General features: G+C 40.9%; 2 protein-coding genes and 1 pseudogene across 4 annotated transcripts in view; all 3 read right to left on the reverse strand.

The window, feature by feature from the left end:
• dym (dymeclin) overlaps positions 1 to 11,184 on the reverse strand; it is a 97,844-nt gene extending 86,660 nt beyond the window's left edge. Inside the window, exons 1-4 of the mRNA XM_080743006.1 lie at positions 11,146 to 11,184; positions 5,627 to 5,884; positions 3,162 to 3,214; positions 2,664 to 2,757 (exon numbers count right to left, since the gene is read on the reverse strand). Coding sequence (XP_080599132.1) covers positions 2,664 to 2,757; positions 3,162 to 3,214; positions 5,627 to 5,766 — 287 coding nt within the window. The 5' untranslated portion in view covers positions 5,767 to 5,884; positions 11,146 to 11,184. The remainder of the gene's footprint in view (positions 1 to 2,663; positions 2,758 to 3,161; positions 3,215 to 5,626; positions 5,885 to 11,145) is intronic.
• Positions 11,185 to 12,575: 1,391 nt separating this feature from the next.
• On the reverse strand, positions 12,576 to 20,711 carry LOC308299567 (kyphoscoliosis peptidase-like; annotated as a pseudogene). The gene is made up of 7 exons: positions 20,708 to 20,711; positions 18,313 to 18,446; positions 17,521 to 17,634; positions 16,251 to 16,368; positions 15,287 to 15,478; positions 14,582 to 14,772; positions 12,576 to 13,906 (listed from the first exon to the last, which is right to left on the reverse strand). The product of its transcript is annotated as a kyphoscoliosis peptidase-like (transcript).
• On the reverse strand, positions 20,549 to 23,960 carry c21h18orf32 (chromosome 21 C18orf32 homolog). Of its 2 annotated transcripts, none has more exons than XM_080743027.1 (3): positions 23,829 to 23,960; positions 22,428 to 22,649; positions 20,549 to 21,229 (listed from the first exon to the last, which is right to left on the reverse strand). In XM_080743027.1, exons 2-3 carry the CDS (start codon positions 22,611 to 22,613, stop codon positions 21,161 to 21,163), a joined length of 255 nt encoding a protein of 84 aa, XP_080599153.1. In that variant the 5' UTR covers positions 22,614 to 22,649; positions 23,829 to 23,960; the 3' UTR covers positions 20,549 to 21,160. The 2 variants fall into 2 exon arrangements, with proteins under 2 accessions (XP_080599153.1, XP_080599154.1); XM_080743028.1 differs by having other exon boundaries at positions 23,842 to 23,948.
• Positions 23,961 to 24,126: the final 166 nt, after the last annotated feature.

Below are 24,126 nucleotides of genomic sequence, written 5' to 3' on the forward strand. Positions count from 1 at the left end.
GTGAAGAGAGGAAGGGAAGAGAGGAAAATTAAAAGAGGAGGAGGATGAGTGAAGGAAGTTCACTGAACCACAATACCTCAAACCACCACCACCACCATCAATACAGCCATTAAACACATGCCAATTATGTTGTCCTCTCTCTTTCTGTGTGTGTGCGTGTGTGTGTGTGTGTGTGTGTGAGTGTGTGTGTGTGTGTGTGTGTGTGTGTGTGTGTGTTAGGGCATGCACCAAATATTTGAATATTCGAATATTCGAATATCAAAGTCACTATTCAACGTGGTTCACCAAAGTCGAATATTCGCTTTTTTTTTCTTTTCTTTTTTTTTGTTAATGCCCCTGGTGGATGAATTTGTTAATGCTCTAAACCAGGGGTTCTCACACCTTTTTAGGCTGTGACACCCAAAATAAACATATTTGAACTGGGGACCCCCACCCTGACAAGCACTTGGAATTGTAGGTATTAGATTTAATGTGACTCGGTTCCACAGATAAATATTGTGAAAATAGCAGATCTACATGCTCACAGAGCATGTAGATTGGCTATTTTCACAATGTTCGGCTCTTGCTTACTTAATATTTGACAGTTTGGACAGTCCTGCCGAATATTCGAATACTTTGAGGTTGAATAATTCGAATACTAAAAATCACTATTCGTGAATGCCCTAGTGTGTGTGTGTGTGTGTGTGTGTGTGTGTGTGTGTGTGTGTGTGTGTGTGTGTGTGTGTGTGTGTGTGTGTGCCTGTACTGTAACAGTTAGCAAGGTACTGCTCAGTATCAGCAATTATAGGAAGCCGCTCAAATTGGAGCAGGCATTGTTTCTCCTCTACAATCCATGATTGATGTCTGCTGTGTCTGACAAGAATGTCCACTGTATTGCATGTAACAATGTCCTGCCGTCTGGTCGCTTTGTAAACCGTCTGTTTTCCTATTGATTATGTCCTTTGTGCAAGGCATTCTTCAGCACTCCACTGTTTATGTGGACATCAATATTTCAAGTGCGTGTTTTGTCAATAGCACAAGCCATCCTGGGGAATATGACAAAAGCAGACGGTGGGTGGTGGGGAGCCATTGAGCTAATAGAGCCGGCCTGCTTGCTCAGGGGATAATGTGAATCTTTTTTGACTGTGTCTAGGTGAGACACGACCTCTGCCACTATCTAAATGCCTCAAATATCAATAGAATAGCAGGGAGACCAAATACAACCACCCCAATTGTATATCGTCGTTGTCGAGTGAAAACCTTGTATGTCCAAAACCGTTCGTTTTGCATTTTTCATTCAAAAAATGATTTAAACTAGTGAAAACAGCCGATCTACAAGCACACAACGCCTCGCATCGCGAGGCGTCGTGTGCTTGTAGATCTGCTGTTTCCACTACTTTTGTGCAACGGCCTTGTACGATGAAGCAGGGCTTTACTTTGCGAGAGAACATACACATTTGAAACTTGGAGATACCAGGTTTCCACCCGACAACGACGATATGTTATACAGTTTTGTATCAACATACTCTACCTTACAGATGGGGTGAATTAAATCTTTATTTGTTCTATGAATTGAAAGACATAGTGTCGCTTTAATTGAACAAATGCAAGTATGTTTTAGTCATCAACTAAGTTTATTTAGATTTATCCTAATTGATGAATTATGAATAAAGTCTTTATTTACGAAAGCTGAGAAAGGTTGGATAAAGGATGCATTACATCATGCATGATGGTAGAAACAACTAAAACAAAGATGATTTATTTTACATGCAATTTCTTTTTTTTTCTTCTTTTTTTACTAAAGCTTTTATTTTAGTTTCATTTAACAAAATTAGTCGACTATAAAAGCCCTGGCAAAGGGGGAGCTCCCACTCCAACATTGGAGAGTACCCACCAAAAATAGTGTGAGTCATGAGTTGGGTGCAGTGATGCCATGTCTGCTTATTATAAGCGACTTTGAGCTTGTTTTTCTTGTAAAGTTGCTTGGAAATTATTGGTAGTTCCGTGTTGCGGGCTCGTTTGTAAAATGTAATAGCTTAATTGGGCTTGTTTCCTGATGTTGTTTTTAAACCAGTGGTTCTCAAACATCTTCATGTCAAGGACCCCCAAATGAATATGTATTTGCCTCACACCCCACTAAAATCTTTCTAATGAAAATTCAAAATATTTAGCTTTTTCTTCAAGATTCGTTTGCGATGCGTTGTGAGCTTGTAGATCGGTTATTTTCAATTAGCCGATATGTGTAATCAAATGCTAGTGTGTCAATTAAACCTATTATAAATCGCTTCTTTTGGGCTTGTTTTTCAGCGACACGGTTGCTTATTTCTCTCACAGAATCTGGCAACCCTGGTTGGGTGGGTGTGAGAGGAGTTGTGGTCGTGGCGGAGGCATGAGCAGGGAAATAATGTCACACACACTGCGGATGATTATACCTCCACAGGCTTCCCATGGGAAATGACAACAACTGCACTGTTTGTCTCATTTGAAAAAACTTAAAATAAATTAGGAGTCCCCACACACAAACACTGGATCAAACAATCACAGGCACGACATATACACTCGCACACCCCGACACGTGCACCACAGACTATCAGGGACAAGGCGTTTTAATTTGGCAGTGTCTGTCATTAACTGGAAACCGTTCGTTTGTGAGATCTTTGGAGGTTCTCAATTCTCATACTCACTCCTGGCATTCTGTGGAGATCTTCAACTCTTTGGTTCTTCCCAGAAACACTCTCACCAAAGCGCCAAAGTTCCCACTTCTGGGATTGTTCTCGACTAGAAAACAAAAAAGGCAAAAAGCGGGGAGAGAAATAATCAACAGTTTTGCAACATTATGGACAGAGCTCAGGAATATGTAACAGATTGGCGAGCAGAAACCGATGCAGAAATGTTATCACTTACACTCCCTTTAAACCTTCGACTAAAATAAACAATCTACCAGCTCACGTGACACGGCGAGACGCATGCTGAGCTTGTAGATCGTCTATTTTCGAAAAGAGTTTGTAGCAAGAATACAAAAAAATTATGGTATTTGGAAAAATTCAGTACAGAAAATGCTGTAAGCACAGAGTATAATATACTGGAAGCACTGTAGTGTACATACTAAAGATCTATAAAATAATAGTAAACACAGTGTACATACTAAATATCTATTAATACTGGAAACACAGTGTACATACTAAATATCTTGGCGAGGGGGATCACGGCCTCTTCCAACAGCTTGGAATCCCCACTGTGTAGGAGAGAGAAAACACATTCATTGCTTGTATATTCTGCCCTCTACTGGCCTGCTAGCGTACTGCATTATATGACATTCAACCACTTATTAAACCGTCTATACTTAGTAAAAAGGGGGTAAAAAAGTGGGCTCTGTGCTAGATGCACTCTTTTTACCTCTGTAGTCTACACCAAATCTCCTTGCCGAAAAGCAACGACGTGTTGTGAACTTGCAGATCTGCCATTTTCTGGGAATGTTCCCCCCAGAAAAAGGATATTAGGGTTTTTTGGGTGAACTACTCTTTTAAGTCACATTAAGGTGGGCAGCTTCTCCTATTATCACACACTGCCTAAATAAAAACTTACTGTCATTTTAATTTGGAAAATGTCTCTAAATTAATTTCTTAAACGTTAAGATGCATTTTCACTTTCAGGCAAATGTGAGACAAGAAGATAGGCTGAAATAAATCATGGACAATATTGGAAGATTTTGGGTGTTAAAGTTGATGAAAAATGCTCTTCTTCTGTCTGTGAATAATTACCACGCCGCTCCAACGTTTGTCTCAAGAGCTAACAACAGGAGATTGTAAAATAACAGCAATCCAAAGGCTGCTGCTGAAAAAGAGTGCATCTGTTCAACCCCTCCCCCTGGACAAATACAGCATACATGATCAACTTCACGGGTCTTACACATTGATAAATCACTTGAATCATAATTGCCTAAGGGGGGAAAACAGATGCCATCAAGGATATGGACATCATATTTAGAACGAAAAAAACATCACATGGATGCACCTGGGACGTATCCTCAGTGACGTAGTGCAAGGTTACAGTGGTTTTGGGTTTCGCAACATCATATTCATACCCCTCGCTCAGGTGACCAGGACCAGTAGAACCAGACTTCGAGTAACAAACATTTCATTCCTGGCTTCCTGAGCCGCTAGCGGCTTGACTGTAGTTTTAGATTTTAGTGTTGGCTATTCAAAAATAGTGGATCCAAAAGCCCACAGATATACAGTATCTGTTAATATTACGAAACACACCATGATACAACCTTGCTTGTTGCTCCTTCACTTATGGACACACTCTCTCCATTCTCTCCCGTATCTCTATTAGGGAGGGATGGGCGTTTATATTTGTTGTTCTTTTCCTTTTCTTTTTTTTTTTAACATGCAGCACATTTGTTTTGTGTTTGTGTTTATCTGTCGTCATTGTTTTATACAAATCGACAGAACACATCATGAGTGTTGGACACAGTAACCGAATCATTTTAACGCAGCAAAAGAAGCCTGCCATCTGAAGGTGAAAGTTAAACAGTCATCTATCTCTCTGGAAATGTTTTCCACTTCCTTCCTTGTGGTTTCCTTCATCAGTTACCGTTTCAGAGAAAGGCCTTTCCTTTTCGAAAGTGACACCTAATTGGTGGTTAAAGGCAGATAGAACAGCATGCCCCTTTCCACCTTAAAATGTCAGAATGTATGTTATGTTAAATTTATAGATTTTGTGGGGGCAACATTGGATAATAGATTCTTTAAAAAAATGTTTTGGCTTTTATGGCTTCATTAGGTGTGTTTCCATAAAGCATTTTAATGTGCATTAAGGCTTTTGCGCATAAATCTTTTTATGGAAACGCTTCAAAATTAATAAACATTCTTAATTCGCAAAAACATTTATCAGCTTGGACTGGAGGAGGTGGATTTTGAGGCTTTATCGGAAAAACTAAATGCGCATTAGTAAATAGAAACGGTCAGCCAATAAATGCGAATACATTATGACGCTCTGGTCCATTGTATAAGCGTTAGCCCACAAAACAAACCGTCTGAACTCTGCGTGTAAATTCCTCCCGTTTTCACAACGTGCCAGCTCAGCGGTAGCTCTTTACAGACTGTTGTGCAAAGACAACCTCCGACAGAACTTAAAACGAAGATTTGTTCAATGCAAACTTATAACAAACTATCTCAGTATCACGTTCAGTCTCTGTTCATGTGTTGTTTGTTTGTGTCGCTCTTCTGCGACCTGGCGTTTCCCAAGGACCCTAAGCACAACAGTGGGGGCAAGGAGGCTGGGAGCGCTACACTAATTCGAATGACACCCGCAGATGGAAACAGGCTAAATTTGCTTCGTCTTAATGCGCATTTCGGATAATTCGCTTCCAATGTTTGAATAACAATAGCAACTATTGATAGCGACAGGAAATAGGGGAGATTGATGGGGAGTGACATGCAGCAAAGGTCGTCAGGATCGGGACTCGAACCCGCAACACGCTGTCAGGCTACACTGAGCCTAGGTGCCTGGAACTCTGCACCAGTGGCCCAGGGGCAGCAATACGTTCTGTGTGTGTGTGTGTGTGTGTGTGTGTGTGTGTGTGTGTGTGTGTGTGTGTGTGTGTGTGTGTGTGTGTGTGTGTGTGTGTGTGTGCGTGCGCTACCTGTTGGTGGGGCTGATGAAGGTGAAGGAGATCAGCTGGTTCCAGAAGGGGTCATTCTCCGACATGGCCTCTGGGCCCACCAGGGTTCTGAGGCTGGGGTTCTCCGACAGGTCGCTGACCTGGCTGGTGTTGGCTCCCATCTCTACCAGCTCCCTACCGGCTTCACCTGGGGGTCCTGGGGGTCCTTCGCAACTTCCACTGGGCCAGACGAGCCACTCTTCACCGCTTTATTGTCACTGACCAACTAGAAACTAGAACCTAAGAAAGAAAACAAAGGGATAGAAATGAATGAGTTACTGCGTGACTATCCTTTCTTTCTATGATGTGCTGGTGGGGAGATTTGCTCAAAATTTATTGAGAGCCCCTTGAGATGCAGCATCTAATTTTTATCAATTGAATTAGTTTAATCTGTATTAAAGAAAGATACTAACAACATGCTATTATCTTCCATGGCCTACTTGAGTAAACTCCCTCCTCCTTGTTAAGTTTAGAGTCAATACATGACTCCCGGTAGCTCCGCCCCCACCTTTCCCTCCACGTTACTGCTTTGAAGTCCGACAGCCCTCACTCAGTCATTCAACAACACTGTCAGCACGATGGAGGAGAATGTCACACACAGACACACTGCATGTCGCGTTTTGGACCCAGAGCGTCGAAATCTCTTCCAAATCCGTCAACAAGACCTGGCATGAGATTAGAAAAATATGTAGGCCTATTATTAAAACAAAGCAGCAGAGAATACATAAGTTCTCTGCTGGATTCAGAGCCGTTTTACACTGACTCGGAAAGATTTAAATATGAATACACTGTATTGGCTAAATGGCTCATGACTATAACATCAACACCTTATTTGTTATGTTAAATAGCTATTGATTATCCCCCTTGGGATAATAAAGATATCTATCTATCTATATATCTATTAAGTGGCCTGCCTAACATAAGCCATAAGCATACTACCATCGTCATTATCAGCACAGACTTTATTTGTTTAGATCGATTCATGCCATTATAATGATTAGTGTTATTGACCTGGGCGGAATATTAGTTACTTTCATCAAGTCATATGAACTGAGAAAATATGTATAGGCTACTCATTTATACCAACACAAACATTGTATGTGTTTATATCAAGAAGCACCAAGGAATAGGCTACTTCATCTGATATAAAGCAACTTATCACTGGACTGGACAGTTGTGTAGGCCTACATAAAGTAAGAAAGACAACTAATAAATATAACTACCAGTGAATTTGACGCCTAAACGGCGTGTTAATGTATTTATTTGATCTGTGATGATGGTGTTGAGGTAGACAGTATCCTACTCTGTCTATTTCTCTTATTTCACAACAACCAGAATAAACTGCTTCAAATGTAGGCTAGGCCTACATGTTTCTTATCATGTCGATTGCTTATAAATGATATCTCTGGCGTTAAAACGTCTCGATTCCGAAAAGTTTTAGCCGCAGCGAGTCGCAAATACAGCCAAGGGTGTCGTCGCACAAATTCTGGGCCCTGGGTACAAGGATTCACTGCGGGCCCACATGAATGTTCTTCATCTGGGGATTTCAAAAATAGCAGATATACAAGCTCGCAGCGCGGCACTCTCAAGTTTATATAATCTGCTATTTTTCGATAGCTAAAGTATAAAATAATTAAGGCCCTTCCACCTTGGGCCTTAGTAACTCAGTCCCTCTTCCCCCTCTTGTGACGCACCTGCACGCATCCCCTGTTGCATGTCAGAAAAAATACACTTCGCGTTGTTCATTCATCATTAGGCTACTTGATCAGTAGCTATTTTACATAACAAATAAGGTGTTGTAGTCATGGGTCAATGGCCTTTTAGCCAACACAGTGTATTCATATTTAAATCGGCTTTTTTATATAAAAAACGGCGATCTGTGGTCCAACAGACAGGGGCTTCCTCATTCCTTTATTTCCCAAATATTCCTCTGCGGTTTTGTTCCATAGTTTTGTTCCATTAGCCGTGTAAGCTACTACACCTTCCTCCAATGCATGCCTTGCCCTGCCGACGGACCAGGAAGAGATTTCGAAGCTCTGGGTCCAACACTGAATTAGTATTTAATGTGTAAAATGTGTGTACAATCCGCCGTATTTCCCATTGAAGTGAATGAAGCCAATAGCGGCGCGCTGTGATAGTGGCGGAGGCAGCTTTTGGAGGGGGCGGAGCCGGGAGTCGTCCATTGTTTTCTGGGATAATAATGTCATCTGTTTAAAAAAGAATGTATAAAAACACAATCAAATTCAATCTGACTGTCATGAGGACACTAAGACCCATATTCAAACTCTGTTGGATATTTATTTTGTATTGTTGTTTATGAGACTTGCAAATTAATTTCAGGGGTTAAATTGGGGTGAACTAAACGTTATGAGTCAGGACATTGACCTTAAATGAGTGACAGTTATTTGTAGAGATGCATTCCCGCTAGTGACACACAAATTTCCTCTGAGCAGCTGGCAACGCCAACATCATCTCCTTTTATTGAATAAAAAAATAACAAACAAAACATAAATAGCTTATGTACAGTACTGTGTGTCCTGTAGGGATTCAATGGCCCCTTTAACAGACTGTTCCAGATAGATGATTGTCAACTCAACACTGCTACCTAAATATCTTCTCAGGAATATAAAAGCAATCTCTCACAAATGCCTCTCTAGTTAATATTTGTCTTTGTGTGATAGGAACTTACTTTTTTTCCCCTTCTTTTTACATTAACCACTTAACCTTAGACTCCCTATTCTGAGAAGATCTTTAGCCCAAAATAGCAGCTAAACTCAAAATGCCTTGCAGTTTTTGGCAAAAGAGCAAAGCAAACGTCAGGTTTACTAAGCATGGACAGTTTAAGTGTTTAAAGGAGCTATAGTCAACTTTTTCATTGTAGGGCCGACACTTTGTTTACATCCTAGTCTATAGACTAGAATGTAAACAAAGTGTCGGTCTGACAATGGCCAAAATGATTATTTTATCATTATTTTACGCTTTTTGTGGTCATTTGTTAATAGAAACACATATATGAAGCTTATTTTTGTATAAAATATTTTCGAAACATTATTTTTATTTTAGCATCCGTTTTTCAAGAAAACGTTGACTATAGCTCCTTTAAATGTAAAATACACATCGACATGAATCCAACAAACACTGAAGACCTCTGCCCTATATACTTCGTTGACAGGGTCCCCCAGGACAGCATACTAAATGCCCTAGTATTTCCCTAGTCCAAACAAAATCTCTGAAGTCACTGAATATACAGTATTCAATCTACAGTACAAGTTCACGACGAGTCCCATTGCGGCGTGTTGTGTGACACACACACACACACACACACACACACACACACACACACACACACACACACACACACACACACACACACACACACACACACACACACACACACACACACACACACACACACACACACACAGTTTGGGAAACAGTGGTGCCGGGTCATTGACATTAAAAAGGTTGACAACCATGTATACTTGTTTGAATGTCATTTAGGGAGTGGCCATTCTGGCCAAGAAGTACAGTCACATACAGGATGACAATCTGTGGTCCAGGATGTGTGAATACGCTTTCATGACAGGCACACCTTTGGTATACAAGTATGATCACATATTTTACATACATTCACAAGTTCACAACTTCACCAACACACATTTATTATACTCCTGACACAAGAGATCAGGAGAACATGATAATAAATATTAATTCAAGTGTTTACTTATAGCCTTCTTGCTATCCTCTCATTGACATAACTCACATCACCAAGACAGATACTATTTAGACCACCGGTTTTGCAATGGGTCTCCTTGAGGGGTTCCAGGAGGTCCCGAGACTCCCCACACAGCTAAATGATGGAATGTTTGCATACTATGACATGCACATCATTTGGACACCAGGTTTTAAAGTGGGTTAATTTCATTATAACTTCAACAGCTAAATGGTAATCCAAAGACAGAATGCACTGTACTGTAAGCATGATCATTATTCAATCTGAACATAGGTTTCTCACTCCCCATGCATTGATTGATTGAGGATTTCATTAGAGGTTTGCATAGGAAAAGGTACATGACAGTACAGTTCACTGGTACATTGTCACATAAAAGGATAGACACCACAAAAAAGTCTTATCGACCTGTTTACATTGGGGTCCCTATTTAAACTCATAACGTTTGTAGTCAACACCAGAGGCAGCGCCACAGATCACTTTCAACCCAGAGTCAAAACCAACAATGGGTCAAACTCTTTTTTCTGCTATACCACCAAAATGTGGAAAGCCTTACCGAAGGCCATAAAGGAGTGTGGATCACTAGCATCCTTTAAAATTGCCCTGAAAAACCACTTACAGGCAGCAGCCAGCCGTTCGCAACTGGTAAAAAAAACTAACCTAGCCCAACCCTACCCTCCCCTGCCCCTTCTTTGTATATACTTACTGTTTGTTTTGAATTACTGTTTTAATTTATTTTATTTTTTTTACATATCTACTGCATAGTACTGTGTTCTATTCGTCTTTTAGTAGACCTTGTACCAGTGAACTGTACCGTCATGAAACTGTACCTTTTCCTATGCAAACTTCTAATAAAGTCTTCAATCAATCAATCAATCAAATAGACAGTTTGCAGAATTCGGCCCCCTGGCACAAACTGTTTTCGGGACGGCATAAGATCAATTTGGGGAGGTCCTTGACATAATAACATGTTTGAGTAACACACTGCTGATGGAGTAACGAGTACTGTATGTGATATTACATACAGTAGGCTACATGTCATGTGTATTTATGGAAATGGAATACATCAGTGGTCCTGGGACCACCAGTGGTCCTGGACCACCAGTGGTCCTTGAGGGGGTTCCAGGTGGTCCACAGCTAAATGATGGAGAGTTGGTAACCAAATGGACCTTTAAAGATCTTTAACTTTTGAGTGTGCAAAATGAAACCAAATGGACCCTTACAGCCAGGTCCAACTCTTGAGTTTAATTTTACGCTCTCAAGAATTAAATCATTGTTAAACATCTGCATTACCCAATTTACAAGAAGTCTACACAATTAGAGAATGTGGAAGAATTGTTAATTTGATCAACGTTTGCCTGTCATCTCTCCTATGGCACCAACATCAATACAGTAAGGAATTCAAATATTATCCAACGATTACAAAATATTCTACGTTTTGGGCCTGAGAGGATAAATCTCATCAAATGGTGGTCCGTGGCTCAAATGCCCAATAAATAATGGGCCTTGATGTGAATACATAAAATGTAGCCTATGTAACATCACAGCCATTCCAGGCAGGGCTAGCTAGCAGTCATTGTACTGTAATCACTGCAGTCTATCTCTTCTGTCCGGGGCCCATCTTTCACAAAATCACGAGTTTATAACAACATAATTATATGATAACAGCCCATTTTTAATCTTAAATGTAAAGTACACATTTGACCAGAGCAGCTATAGTAGATGAGCTGTGTACAACAGCTCGATCAGCTGACCATGTAACAGCTCTTACCTGTCAAACTGATGTGTGCTCTGCTCCTCTTGTCTTCACTTATTTATTATTATCATATTTACATATCTCAAGCTGACGTCCTATTCATGCGAGTCAAAGGTTTATAACGTCGTGCTCTAAAGCCGCGGGTTGTTGTGGCTCGTCGTAGTAATACCTGATATGTTGGTGAATTGATGGAAGAAGCCAAGTTTACTCCAGAAGCTCCTCTCCACCATGTTTTCCACGTCCACGACCCCTTGCGTGATGACGTCAGAGCGTTACGTCCATGACGCAGCGCAACAGATGATGAAGACATTATTGTGTAGGTCACGTAATAAAACATATATAACGACTGTGTTGTTATAACTTTAATGGTAAAAGTACTCAGATATTTTAGCCTGATTTCAGACTCAGCTGAAGCAGTCCACTCAGAGAGTGGAGCCAGGCTACAGATATTTATACATTTAAGCTAAATAACACAATGTAGAAATAGACACTTTAAACGCAAAAATACTCATTGTGCAGAATATTTAATTTTACAATATTATTGGATTGATTAATGTGTTCATCACTTTTGCATCTGTAAAGATAAGGCTAATGTTAATGACTTATGATTAGTTTTATGATTAGTTTGTAATTATCTACTCTATATTTTGCACTCTTTTAGTCTCCTTTGCATAGTATTGTGTTATATCCGTCTGTCATTCAATGTAATATGAGATACTTTAATGGTTTCCTGTGCAAATAAGCCAAGTGCTTACTAGGATCTCCTTTTAGTTGACCTTGTACCAGTGAACCTTTTTCTATAAAGTCTTCAATCAATCAATCAATCAATAACCTATAATGTTACATCATGTATCAGTTAATATTATGTTTTAATAATAATAATCTAAATCTGCAAAGTAACTAAACTAAAGCTGTTAAATAATGAAGTGGAAAAAGGACAACAAATATCTGCCTCAAAGTGAAGAAATATAGTACATTCTACTCAATTCCAACTTTATAGCTGCTCAAGCAGCATTAATTGGGCCAAGCTATAGACTATAGACTAAAAAGGCATACAAGGGGGAAAAAAACTATAATATGGACTACAAACCATAGAAACATAGAAGATTGAAGAAGACCTCAAACACCCTGACCTCCATCCACTTTCATTCTTTATTTTTTGGGCATTGAACATTAGTACAGAAAAAACTCTAAAGAAAATGTAAACAAAAGTTGCACAGGGCACACTTGACTAATAACCTACATATGCAAAGAAATTACTTCAATAAACCTTTTAACATTACAGTAAAAAATAATTGTGGTTATAGCAGATCTATGCACAAACTCACAATTTGTCACATCGCGACACGTTGCGAGCAAACATTTTTCTGCGAAAATCGCAAATAATTGCAACATGCTTAACGAGTCATCTTCATCATCGCCATTGCATCTCACTCTTCCTTCTCCTATGGCGTGACGTCGAAGGCCATCATGATATCCATGCTACCAGATTCCTCAGACGACGTGGCCAGCTCCAGCTTCTGCGGCGCCGTCCTGGTAGACACGTCCGCCTCCCACACCCCGCCGTTGCTCGGCTTCAGCGTGGTCCATCCTCCACCCTCCGCAATGATGCTCACCCTGCACGCCCCGGGCACCCTGACCCTGAAGCGCACCTGGGAGAGAGGCTGCAGGAGCCCCGTTCGGGGCTCCAGGAGCTCGCAGCCTTTCCCCCAGGCGGAGTAGACGCTCGGGAACGGAGGCCCCGGCCGGCTGCAGCTGTTCCTCACGACAAAGTCACACACAGGGCTGAAATGATTACCTTCGGGAGACGTCTTGGCGAACAGGCCCAGCCGGTAGACGCCTGGCTTCGGCAGGCTGATGCTAACCGTCACATTTCTATCGGCGTAGGTGATGAAGACGTGGTGTTCGAAGCGGGAGTTCGTTCCTGTCTTGTTCTCGTCGTGTTCCAGCACGGCGAGGATTTTCAGCTCTTGCTGGTTGTGGAAGGTGAGGTCAAATTTCCCCTGCGGCGTGCTAATGAAAGCCCCCTTGTGGCTGAACTCAGACAGCCCTGCTTTCTCCGCGCACGTCCCCGGACCGCACGATGAGGACAGGCCAGGGGGGAAAAGCTTGTCCGGGCCAACCACCTTCCTGCCGCAATGCAGCAGGTAGTTAGCGACGTTCTGCAACTTGGCCCCCGGGTTTTCCGCAACGTTATAGTCCTGCACGGACAAGGCCAGGCGGTAGAAACCAGGCAGCGGGCAGACCACGTGACATGTGAGGCGGTGGGGTTGGATCTGGATGGCCAGGCAGCGCTTGGCAACTGCAGGCTCCAGTTGTGGATGCACCAGCTCACCCACCACCATCAGGGACCTAGAGGTGTCCAACATCAGCTCAAACACCCCCGCTTCCACCTCGGCTACTGCGCTCCTTTGGCTGCTCCCTGCTATGCCCAGGGACTCCGCCGTGGGCCGCAGACCCCAGGAACTATAGGGGTTGTCAGGGATCGCCTCCCTGCCGGCTCTGGGTGTGGGGCACTCTACGACGAAGGAACAGACCAAGCTATGAGAGGTGGCAGTCAGATCAGGGCTGGCTAACACCTTCACATCATACGTGCCACTCGAGGGAGGGCGTATCTGCAGATTCATTCTGCGGTCAGAGTAGGTGAGGAACCCGGAGGAATTTAAGCTGGAGGAGGAGTTGTTGGAGTGTTTTTGCAGGTTCTGGTGCAGACTGATCCTGTAGATGAACTTCATGGGCCTGGAGAAGTCCATGGACACGTTGGCCTCACCGTCAACTGGGGAAAACAAGCAAATGTGATTTTAGTGTTAAAGATTGTTCACCAGCACACTGTAAGAATTGATTAAATCACCCTACACTTTGGGGGGCGAGACATAGAAGGCGACAGCCCTTGTATGAATGGTAAATTTGTAAAGCACTTTTATCCAAAGTGCTTTACAATGTGCGTTACATTCACCCATTCACACACACATTCATACACCGATGGCGGTGGAAACCTGCTCACCGGGAGCAACTCAAGGTTCAGTGTCTTGCCCAAGGACACTTCGACATGTAGACAGGAGGAGCCGGGATTTGAACCACCAACCCATGGGTCATTGGCCAACCTGCTCTACCGCCTGAGCTACAGCCGCCCCATGAGTATGCTGACGTCAACAAGCATGTTGGTTAACACTTCAACATGGACACAGTGACAGATTTTTGTATCTGTTGTAGCTGCCAATGTGAATGAACCATGAAGGTGTGCTGCTCATGGATCGGCAATGCTACATAGGTGTGAGGGCTGTGTAGCGGCCTGAATAAAACATTGATATTTGCTGCCACGTTACAATGAGATAAGAGGGAGTATGATCAATATATTGTGAAATCAATTCAGTCACACCCCTAGTGCATGGTTTATGAATCCCACTACAGTCAAAAGAGGTTCTCAGTGTTTTCAAACGTTACTCTTCACCTGTGACTACTTTGTAGTGTTTGGGTTGGAGGCGGCTGAGGCCCATGGTGTAGAAGTTAGAGGTCTTTTTCACCCTCTTCTCAAACTCCTCCAGGCTCGTGGGAGGCTCTAAAACCTGCCATCTCTTCTCTATGGGGAAGTGGGAGTTGAAGAACTCCTCTGGCTCCGTCAGGAAATAGAAGTCATTAAACCTGGAAAAGAGACAGAGACACAAAGGCGGGGTTGAGGATCAGCTCAGTACTGGTTTCATTTTGTTCTGTCCGTCAGTAAATTGCTAATTGGACACAACAGAGATTTGGCCATCTGTAAGAAGTACATTTTGGGCCCCTCATTGATTACGGAATCCTCATTATCGCGATGCCCCAGCTGCCTTAAAGTTAAAGCTCCAAACAGCCCAGAACAAACTAATTAGGGTTGTGCTTGGTCTTCCTCCTCGGCCCACCTTACCGATCATACATAACAACAAAAGCGTGGGGTGTCTCAAAGTAGCTGACAGAGTGCAGCATCTTGCAATGGGCCTGGTGTACAAGATACACTACACCTCCAAGATAACCATGTACCTGACAAACTACTTCCTAAAGATCAAGGATGTCCACGATCACAACACCAGAGGCTGCTCCACTGATCATGTTCAACGTAGATTTAAAACTAAACACTCCTAAGTCCTAAGTATTACGTGACAATAATAAGACAAAGCATTGTCACCTTTTCTGGAAGCTCTTGCGCTCCATGTCCACTGTCCCTGCACCCCAACAGGCGTCTATGAGGAACCACTGTCCATCCAGCAGCACAGCGTTCCAGGCGTGGTTAGACCCTGCATTCTTCAGGCTCTGCCCCTGCTGATGTCCAGCGCCTTTACCGTGTCCAGACACCTCCTGACACCCTATCCCCACCTCCCTGCCAGGGGACAACAGGTGACAGGTAGTGTCTTTGTGTTAGATGCAGGGTTGTTTGAAAGCCTGTAGTACTATTTTAGGCATTTATAATTTAGGAATTGAGCAGACGCTCTTAGTGATTTACAGTAAGCAGGTTAATTAATACGGGGTAATATATCAAATGCATAGAAATAGAAATCTAGGATCATAGCAGGTAATAAAAACATATCATCAGTCTGAACAGAATAATATATAATATATATATATAATAATTTGACTGAGGTTAAGGTTAGGATTAGGGTTAGGTTTAGGCATAGTTTTACTGAGGTTAGGTTTAGGGTTAGGTTTAGGCATAGTAGCATTCACCAGGTTAGCATTCACCAGCGTGGGACTAATGAGAACAATGGAGGAACAAAGATACGTGGGACCAATGCAGTCAAATGCTCTACCACTGAGCCAGGGGCTTCTTCCAGGGACTGCCCATAAGGTGAACTAAAACAAGCGCTCCAACCCCAATCTTACTGGTACCTCAAACAAACTGTAACATATATATTTCTTTTTTGTTAGCCCCCAACAAGAAGCACTTACTGAATTTACAGGACATTTCTGATATGGACGGTACTACAAACACGTTGTGAGCCTGTAGATGTGCTATGTTCACCCCTGACTGCCATGTGACTGGACCACTAAAACTATAAACTACTACAAACTAAACAAACAAACTAATTGAAACTGTAAAGTCAAAATGAAATAAATGTATGTAGGTTTCAAGGTTTGTTCCCGGGTATATTTACCTGCACATGTGCAGACAGAGGCTAGCGTATCCACTGCAGACCCCTCTGCCTGCTGCAATCACCTCCTCTGGAGAACACAGCTTCTTTGACTCACCCAGGTACCCTCGGACATCATACTCTATGAGCAAACATTACAATAAGCATCATATTCTATGAGCAAACATTACAATAAGCATCATACTCTATGACAGGGGTCTTCAACATGGGGTCCGGGACCCCTAGGGTCCCCCTAGAGTCACTACAGGGGGGGTCTCCAAATCTTTGTGTGATAGAAACTCTATTTCTCCTTTATCATATTAACCGTTTGAACCCTAGCGTCCATATTCGTAGAACTTTAGCCATAAATAGCAGATCTACAAGCTCGGCTATTTTAGGCATAGGGGTTTGGTGTGGAGGGGGAAAAAAGCACACTATGTACAGAGTGAAAGCTCAAGTTTATTAAGTGGTTAAATATCTGAAAACACAAATTGACATGAATCTAAAATACACTGATGATTGTGCTGCCAAACAATGTACATGTACATGTAATCTATGAAATCTATTTTTCTATTTAATTTAAACCATCAATACATGTAAACTTGACCTTTGCCTCTGTAGTTTGCTCTTTTGCAGAGAACAGCCGATCTACGACCTTGCAGATTAGCTATTTTTGCCTATTGTTCCCCTCAGAATAGGAATAGGGGGGTTCAAGTGGTTAATGTAAATAGAAGAAATCTTTACTTCTGGGGGGGTCCCTGCAACTAAATATTTTGAGATGGGGGTTCCACGGCCAAATACATACATCATTTTGGTGGTCCTTTTGAGCATCCGTATGATAGAATCTTTTTTTCTTTTTTTCTCCTGAACACTGCTAGGGTGTAGTAGACAACTGTAGAATCAGCCTCAGGTCTGTAATAATGTGGTGAATATTACCCACCTATGTATTGGTTCAGGTGTTAATGTAATAATGTGACATTAATATTCACATATTACCCACCTATGTATCAGGTCTTAATGGAGTAGTTCACCCCCAAATTACTTTGTTTCTATTGATTACTCACGCCATGGAGACTTGAGTTCAATAATATGTTTTTGTATTTGTCCCATTCCTAAGACAAACAAATGTATTTGAGTAAATTTACCACCATTGATTCCGTAATCATTTATTGTAATCAAATTATTGTCTTAGGAATGCGACGAAAATCTAAAAATATTATTGAACTCAAGTCTCCAAAAAAAGTCATTTTGGGGGTGAACTTCTCCTTTAATGTAATAATGTGGTGAATATTACCTATGTAGTGACACAGCCACACCCAGATGGCCCTCAGTGTCTCCAGCTCTGTTGTGGTTCCATGGGTGATGCTCTGTGTTATCCTTTAACGTCATACACGCCCTGCTGCTTCAGCTGCACACACAAACATTCACACAACATAAGAGATGATAGTAGACCATCAAAGCGGCACTATGGAGCTGTTTAAATAATAACAAAAGAGGAATAAAATGTAACCACAACCACCCCTAATGTATTTGTCATATTGTATAATACTCTACCATACAGATTGGACAACATTACATTTTATTCATAATAAGACATTAGTTAACACAAATAACCCCACTCTGTCATGGCTTCACTTCTGCACTCCCTAATGCTTTTATTGGCTTTGCTTTCATTTGATCCCACGGCTCATTTGGGCATCTTATCTAGTCCTACCTATCACAATGATTACATGATTGTCTAATCACTATCAATATCACTTATTCAAGATAATAACAATAACTTTTGCATAATGATCATAATTGTTACGTTGAAAAACGAATTAGCAGATTGGCTATGTGTTTCAATTCGTTTTTTCTTATTAAATATGTCAGTCATTTCTTTGCATGTAATTTGTCATATCTGTCTTGTACAATAATTGATTACAAAGACTAAAATGAAAACAGAAATAATGTTTTATCTGCTAATGCTTATGTGGGCATAACTAAACATTTCAAATGTGTGTGTGTGTGTGTGTGTGTGTGTGTGTGTGTGTGTGTGTGTGTGTGTGTGTGTGTGTGTGTGTGTGCGTGTGTGCGTTCCCCTCACCTCTGCCCCTGCCTTGATGGCATGAGTGTCGACCCTGTGGAAAACCTCTGTGCTTGTGAACAGGTCTTTTCGACGCCTCGAAGACTTCTTTTCGGTCGTGTTGTTGTCTTCATCACCGTCCTCTGAGTATCCAGCTGACAGTTTATTCAATTGCGATACATCTAAAACATTGTGTACATATTTCAGTATATACATAACAAATATATTAAATTAAAAGAATGTCTCCTTGTGTAAATTAGTTTTTTTTGCAAGTAAATAAAAAAACATTTTCTTCTGCAATTCATTTTCATGACAGCTCTAATCACATGAAATCTAGCCTCCCCATTCTGGGGCAAACATTAGAGGGAAAATAATGGCAGATCTACCGTAGAAGCTCACAATGCGTGACGTGTTGCAACGCGACACGTTGGGAGCTTGTAGATCTGCTATTTTTGGCAAAGAGATTTGGCGTAGATGAAAGCTCCATAGTGATAGTAATCATTGCTATGAGTGTTTGTTCTGTAACAGTGTTAAATAGCTCTATATTGTGATAGTAATCATTGCGTTTGTTCAATTCTAATTTTGTCTGCTTATTTCTCATTAGCTCCAATTCCAATTGCTAATCCTGTATGCTGTATGACTTCTCTCTCCTGACTGGATAAAAGTAGTATCCCGACCTGAAAATGCATTTTCTGTTTAATATAAAGTGCGGGAGTGATGGGGAGACCCCATTTACTGAACAAACACTCTATAAGACCCCTGCTTTAATGTGTTGTTTGCTGTTCACTTTTGGAACATTCAAGTAGCCTAGTAAAATCATGCATTAAGGTTTGTACCTGTCTGACGTGTAGACAGAACAATGCAGCTGATATCTGAAGATTTGTTTTCAGTGTCTGTTTTGCAACAACAGACCGATGACCACCAAGACCGTTTCCTAGTAGTGTCTCCTGCATCTCCTGTGTGGGCCATCTGAAAAAATACATATCAAAAAGATTAACATTAAATAATTGAAAACACACAAAACAAATTTGCATAGTTATGGGCAAAACAAGCCCCCATAGCAGTACCTCGATCTTGAGTATAATTATAATTGGTCTTGGAAAAGAAATACATTGTTTTTAAGAGTCCATTCAGTGAGCTGAAGAATAAACTCAGAAGGGGGCAAAAATCTGTAGGTCTGTTCACCAGAAAGTGTTGCAAAGCATTTAATGATTTTAATCCATCAACATGGTCAATATTAGGGTATAAAGACTCTCACTCTACATCTAAAGTCACCAAGATACAGTCAGCTGTAGGACCTTCAATACATCTGTAGTGTCCTGGATATATGAGGGCAGTTGTTGTGCAAAAGGCTTCATGTGGAAATCTACAAACTGAGAAGCAGGCTCTGTAATTGAACCATTAGAAGATAAAATGGGCCTCCCTGGAGGAGATTCAAGATTCTATAATTGGATGTTTTAAAAGAACCGATCTACAAGCTCACAGAACGTCACAATGTGACGTGTTGTGAGCTTGTAGATCTGTTATTTTCAATGAGTCTTGAATCAAATAGTTGTATACAAAACTAAACAAAATACTATAGTCACATAAATGTACTTTGGGGGTCCCTGACCTGAAAAACTGAGAACCCCTGCTGTAGACTGTATTGATACAGTTATGTTATTTTACTACTGACTACAAGTCATTAAAATATGTATGTATGTATGTATGGATACAACTCATGTGGACTCATCACTTGAAAAAAGACACATAACTTGACTCAAACCTCATTTGTAAAGCAACATTTATAACAAAGGTTGACCAAAGTGCTATACAAAGTGAAAATGATGAGGAAAAAACAGTCCCCCACATGCACTCCATATATTCTGTTCAAAGGATATCAAGGCTTACCTGTTGTTTTGTAGCTGCTGTCTGAAATGTGTAGTATCTCAGTGGAGGTTGACAGGTTTGAACTGCATGGGCCAAATGCTGCTTTTTTATAGACAGACCTTGAAACAGAACCTTCTCAGTTGAGTATCTGGTTGATTTACTTACAATTGGTGACATACAGTTGAGTAGCTGGTTGATTTACATACAGTTGGTGACATACAGTTAGTAAGCAGTTGGATAAAGTCTTTGGGGGAGGAGCAGGGGCAGCAGGGGTCATGGTGTAGTAGTTGTAAAGAGAAGTTGACCTATATGACTCAATAATAGTGTGAATTGTGTTGCAAAAGTGACCATTTTGTGTTACAGAGAAGAAAATAATTAACACAATCAATTGAAGATTTCCTTTTATTCAGTAAAAAGCCTGAGTAGAGCATGATGCCATATAACAAGTAAAGAAAATGATCACTTCATGACAAACTGCGGTAGCAAAAATTCCAAGGAGTCCAATGGAAACAAGACAGCAAGAACTTTCTTGGTGTAATCCTGGTACTCATGCTGTTTTACATTTATGTCTAATAAAATATTCAATCAATCAATCACCCACCAATGTCCTAATCACTTAAACACTATAATATATTTAGTTCACTGGGATCCCCCAGAGCTCCAAACTTGGTCCAATCCTTTTTTTCATCTACACCAAATCTCTTTGCCAAAAATAGCAGATCTACAAGCTCCCAACGTGTTGTGTTGCAACACGTCACGCATTGTGAGCTTCTACGGTAGATCTGCCATTATTTTCCCTCTAATGTTTGCCCCAGAATGGGGAGGCTAGATTTCATGTGGTTAGATCATGAAAATGAATTGCAGAAGATTTTTTTTTTATCACTTGCAAAAAACCTAATTTACACAAGGAGACATTCTTTTAATTTAATATATTTGTTATGTATATTATATACTGAAATATGTACACAATGTTTTAGATGTATCTCAATTGAATAAACTGTCAGTCGGTCTTCTTATCTGCTACTGTGGTGGTTGTTCCGTTGGCGGTGATGTCTCCGTTACTTTCAGGCTGAAAGACAAACATAAGAAATAATGTCAGTATTACATTGGGATGGGACCATAATCCTTATTACCGTTTATTGTGATAGAAAATGCTCCCAATAATCCCATCGCAGAGATTTTAATTCATTGTGAAATTGTCCTATGTAATACACTGGGATCACTTCACCTTTGCCAAAATGCATATCCGGTACCACTTAAACCCTCTAGAAAGATAGAATTGGTCAAATGCACCTGTAAAGAACTACGTACTTGATACAGACTTTTTTTTTCACTCTCTAAATCTCTTTGCCAAAAATTGCCAAACTACAAGCTCACAACACGTTTATGGGTAGAACAGGACAGGCCTCTGAAGCCAGAGTTATACTACTTAGTTGCATGTAGCTTTTGCACATCGAAAATAGCCGACCTACAAGCTCACAACGCGTAGCAGGGTGACACGTTGTGAGATTGTACATCAGCTACTACTGGCACACAACAATGTGTTGACCTTTTTTCCAGACACTGTCGTGTAGCTGTGGTGTCGGCGCATACGCACATAGTTGCCGCTTGAAATTGGTCTCTAAAATACTGTAGGTGTGAGTTGATCAACAGACAATTTGAAGACATCCATTCATTTCTTGATGAGCATTACACTTCTCTCTCCACAGACAGAATGCATTTTCAATCTATTATGAGTATTTATTCCTCGACTTATTCTGTGTATGCTTTATGATCATTTGCAGCCTATAATAAGATGTAAAAGTGGTGGTGGTTTTCACTGTCAGCTTTGTTGGCCACTGAAATGAAGTGGTCAACAGAGAGACAGCAGCTAATTGAAACGTTGCTAATGAAAATAATTTAAATGGGCCTACATTGAGTGTTCTATATACTTTATCTGAAAGAAAGCCCCAAAACAGGTCTCCCAAATCCTTCTCTTACAACTACAGCCTGAGCATACGCATGTATTTCACAACATACAAACACAAGATTGACCGCTGATGTAGCAGACCAGTCATGGAAGCTCTGAGATGGAAGCATTTTTCTTCACAGAACGACATAGAGGCTGGTTGTTGTTGTTTTTTCACAAGTAGAGCATGCTAAACTCCTGTAATGCATTCAGTTCTGCATCACTAGTGCACGTGAGTCAGAGAGAGAGACATGTTGATGATGCGTAACGTTACGATGTAAGGGGAGTATAAAAGAGAAAAGATTGGACATAGATTTACCTTGCTTGTTCCATTACTGGTCGGACTGGCCTTTTGGTCACCTGCTGCTGGGCCAGTCTCCTGAATGGCCTTCTTGGTCCAGAACATGTTAATTATAGGGGAGATGAAAGGGTAGAGGATGGGCTCCAGGAACCTCTTGTACACCCATAGCAGGACAGGAATCACAATACAAGGAATGCACACCATAGCTGTGGCTCAGACTGCACGCCTAAAAAGATGAACCTGAACAGAGAAGGCACAGTCAACAGTGGGTATTACTGCAAGAGAACTGCCCTGCACTGATAAGTAGTATTATAAGTATTATTATTTTCCCTTGTGGGATAATAAAGGTATCTAGCTATCACTTTCGACGTGGTACACTTCCAACTGTAGAAGTTCTTGTCATTCATAAAAATAATACAGGCTTAATCAGCTCTGTCAGCTAGATTGAAAAAAGATGTCAATATGGATGTTATGTTAATATGGAGTTATTAAACAAATAATTAATCAACTGATAGAAAATGTAATCAATTACACATTTACAATCAAATCATTAACTTAGTATTGCATAATGTAAAAAAAAAAGAAATGTGACAGCTTGTCCATATATCAAATGAATGAAAAACTGTGCTGACTTCTGGGTCATTTAGCATTAAACAGGTTAAACTATTTGAATAGCCTTCATCTGTTTGGGTTCAGATCGCTTGTTGCGATACGCATACCATGATCTCATTTTAGTTACCATCCTTTTATTATGGTCAAATTAATCACATCCAATCATTGAATCAACAATGAAAATCCTTAATGTTAGTAGCAGATGATCTAATAATGGTCATACTCTGCCATGAAACCAGACACAGCTGACACCATCTCAGGGGGTTACAGATTATTACACATTGTTGGATTACCATCTAGAACAGTCATATATCAACATTAATATTGTTAGATTACCAACTAAAATAATACAGCAATATTAACATGAACATGAACACTGTTAGAGATAACGAGAATACAGTCCTATTTACATGAACATCGTAACAGATAACCATTCTAGACTAACAGCATATTTACAATAACAATATTGTTGGATTGCCATCTAGTCATTTCTACAAAAATGTTGGCTTGTCATTCTAGAACACAGTCATATTCAAATTAAACTTGTAATCTACAGTAATTATATTAGTATAATTTGCATAATGAATACTGGATTACACTACTAGTCGGATTATGAATGTACATCACCCTCCTCGGCCCTTCGTGTGTGTGTGTGTGTGTGTGTGTGTGTGTGTGTGTGTGTGTGTGTGTGTGTGTGTGTGTGTGTGTGTGTCTCTCTCGCTCTCTCTTTCACTCCGTAATTAACCTAATTAAAGAATAGCCCGTTAAATCAGTGTTGTCACGGCTTAGCTTGTCACAGTAACTCACCTTTGTTGCTCACCTTTGTTGTCGGTGGTGCTATGATTTGATTTAGTCTAATAAATCGAACAATCTTCGTTATCAAAAATGAAACAGTTGTTCTGTTTTGATGCTGCGAAGGCTCCGGAAATTCGATGTTACGTACACGTCGTTCACTTCCGCTATACGTCAGGTCCTGCGTTGAAAATATCCAATCTACAAACTCACGAGGAGTCAAACCGCAACGTCTCGTGAGCTTGCAGATCGCATATTTTCAACGCCGGATTGGTTTTGTCATTTCCGCCTTGCGCGATGACGCAACCGACGC

Source organism: Nannobrachium achirus (assembly GCF_963921795.1).
Source record: "Nannobrachium achirus genome assembly, chromosome: 15".
Classification (NCBI taxonomy): Eukaryota; Metazoa; Chordata; class Actinopteri; order Myctophiformes; family Myctophidae; genus Nannobrachium; species Nannobrachium achirus.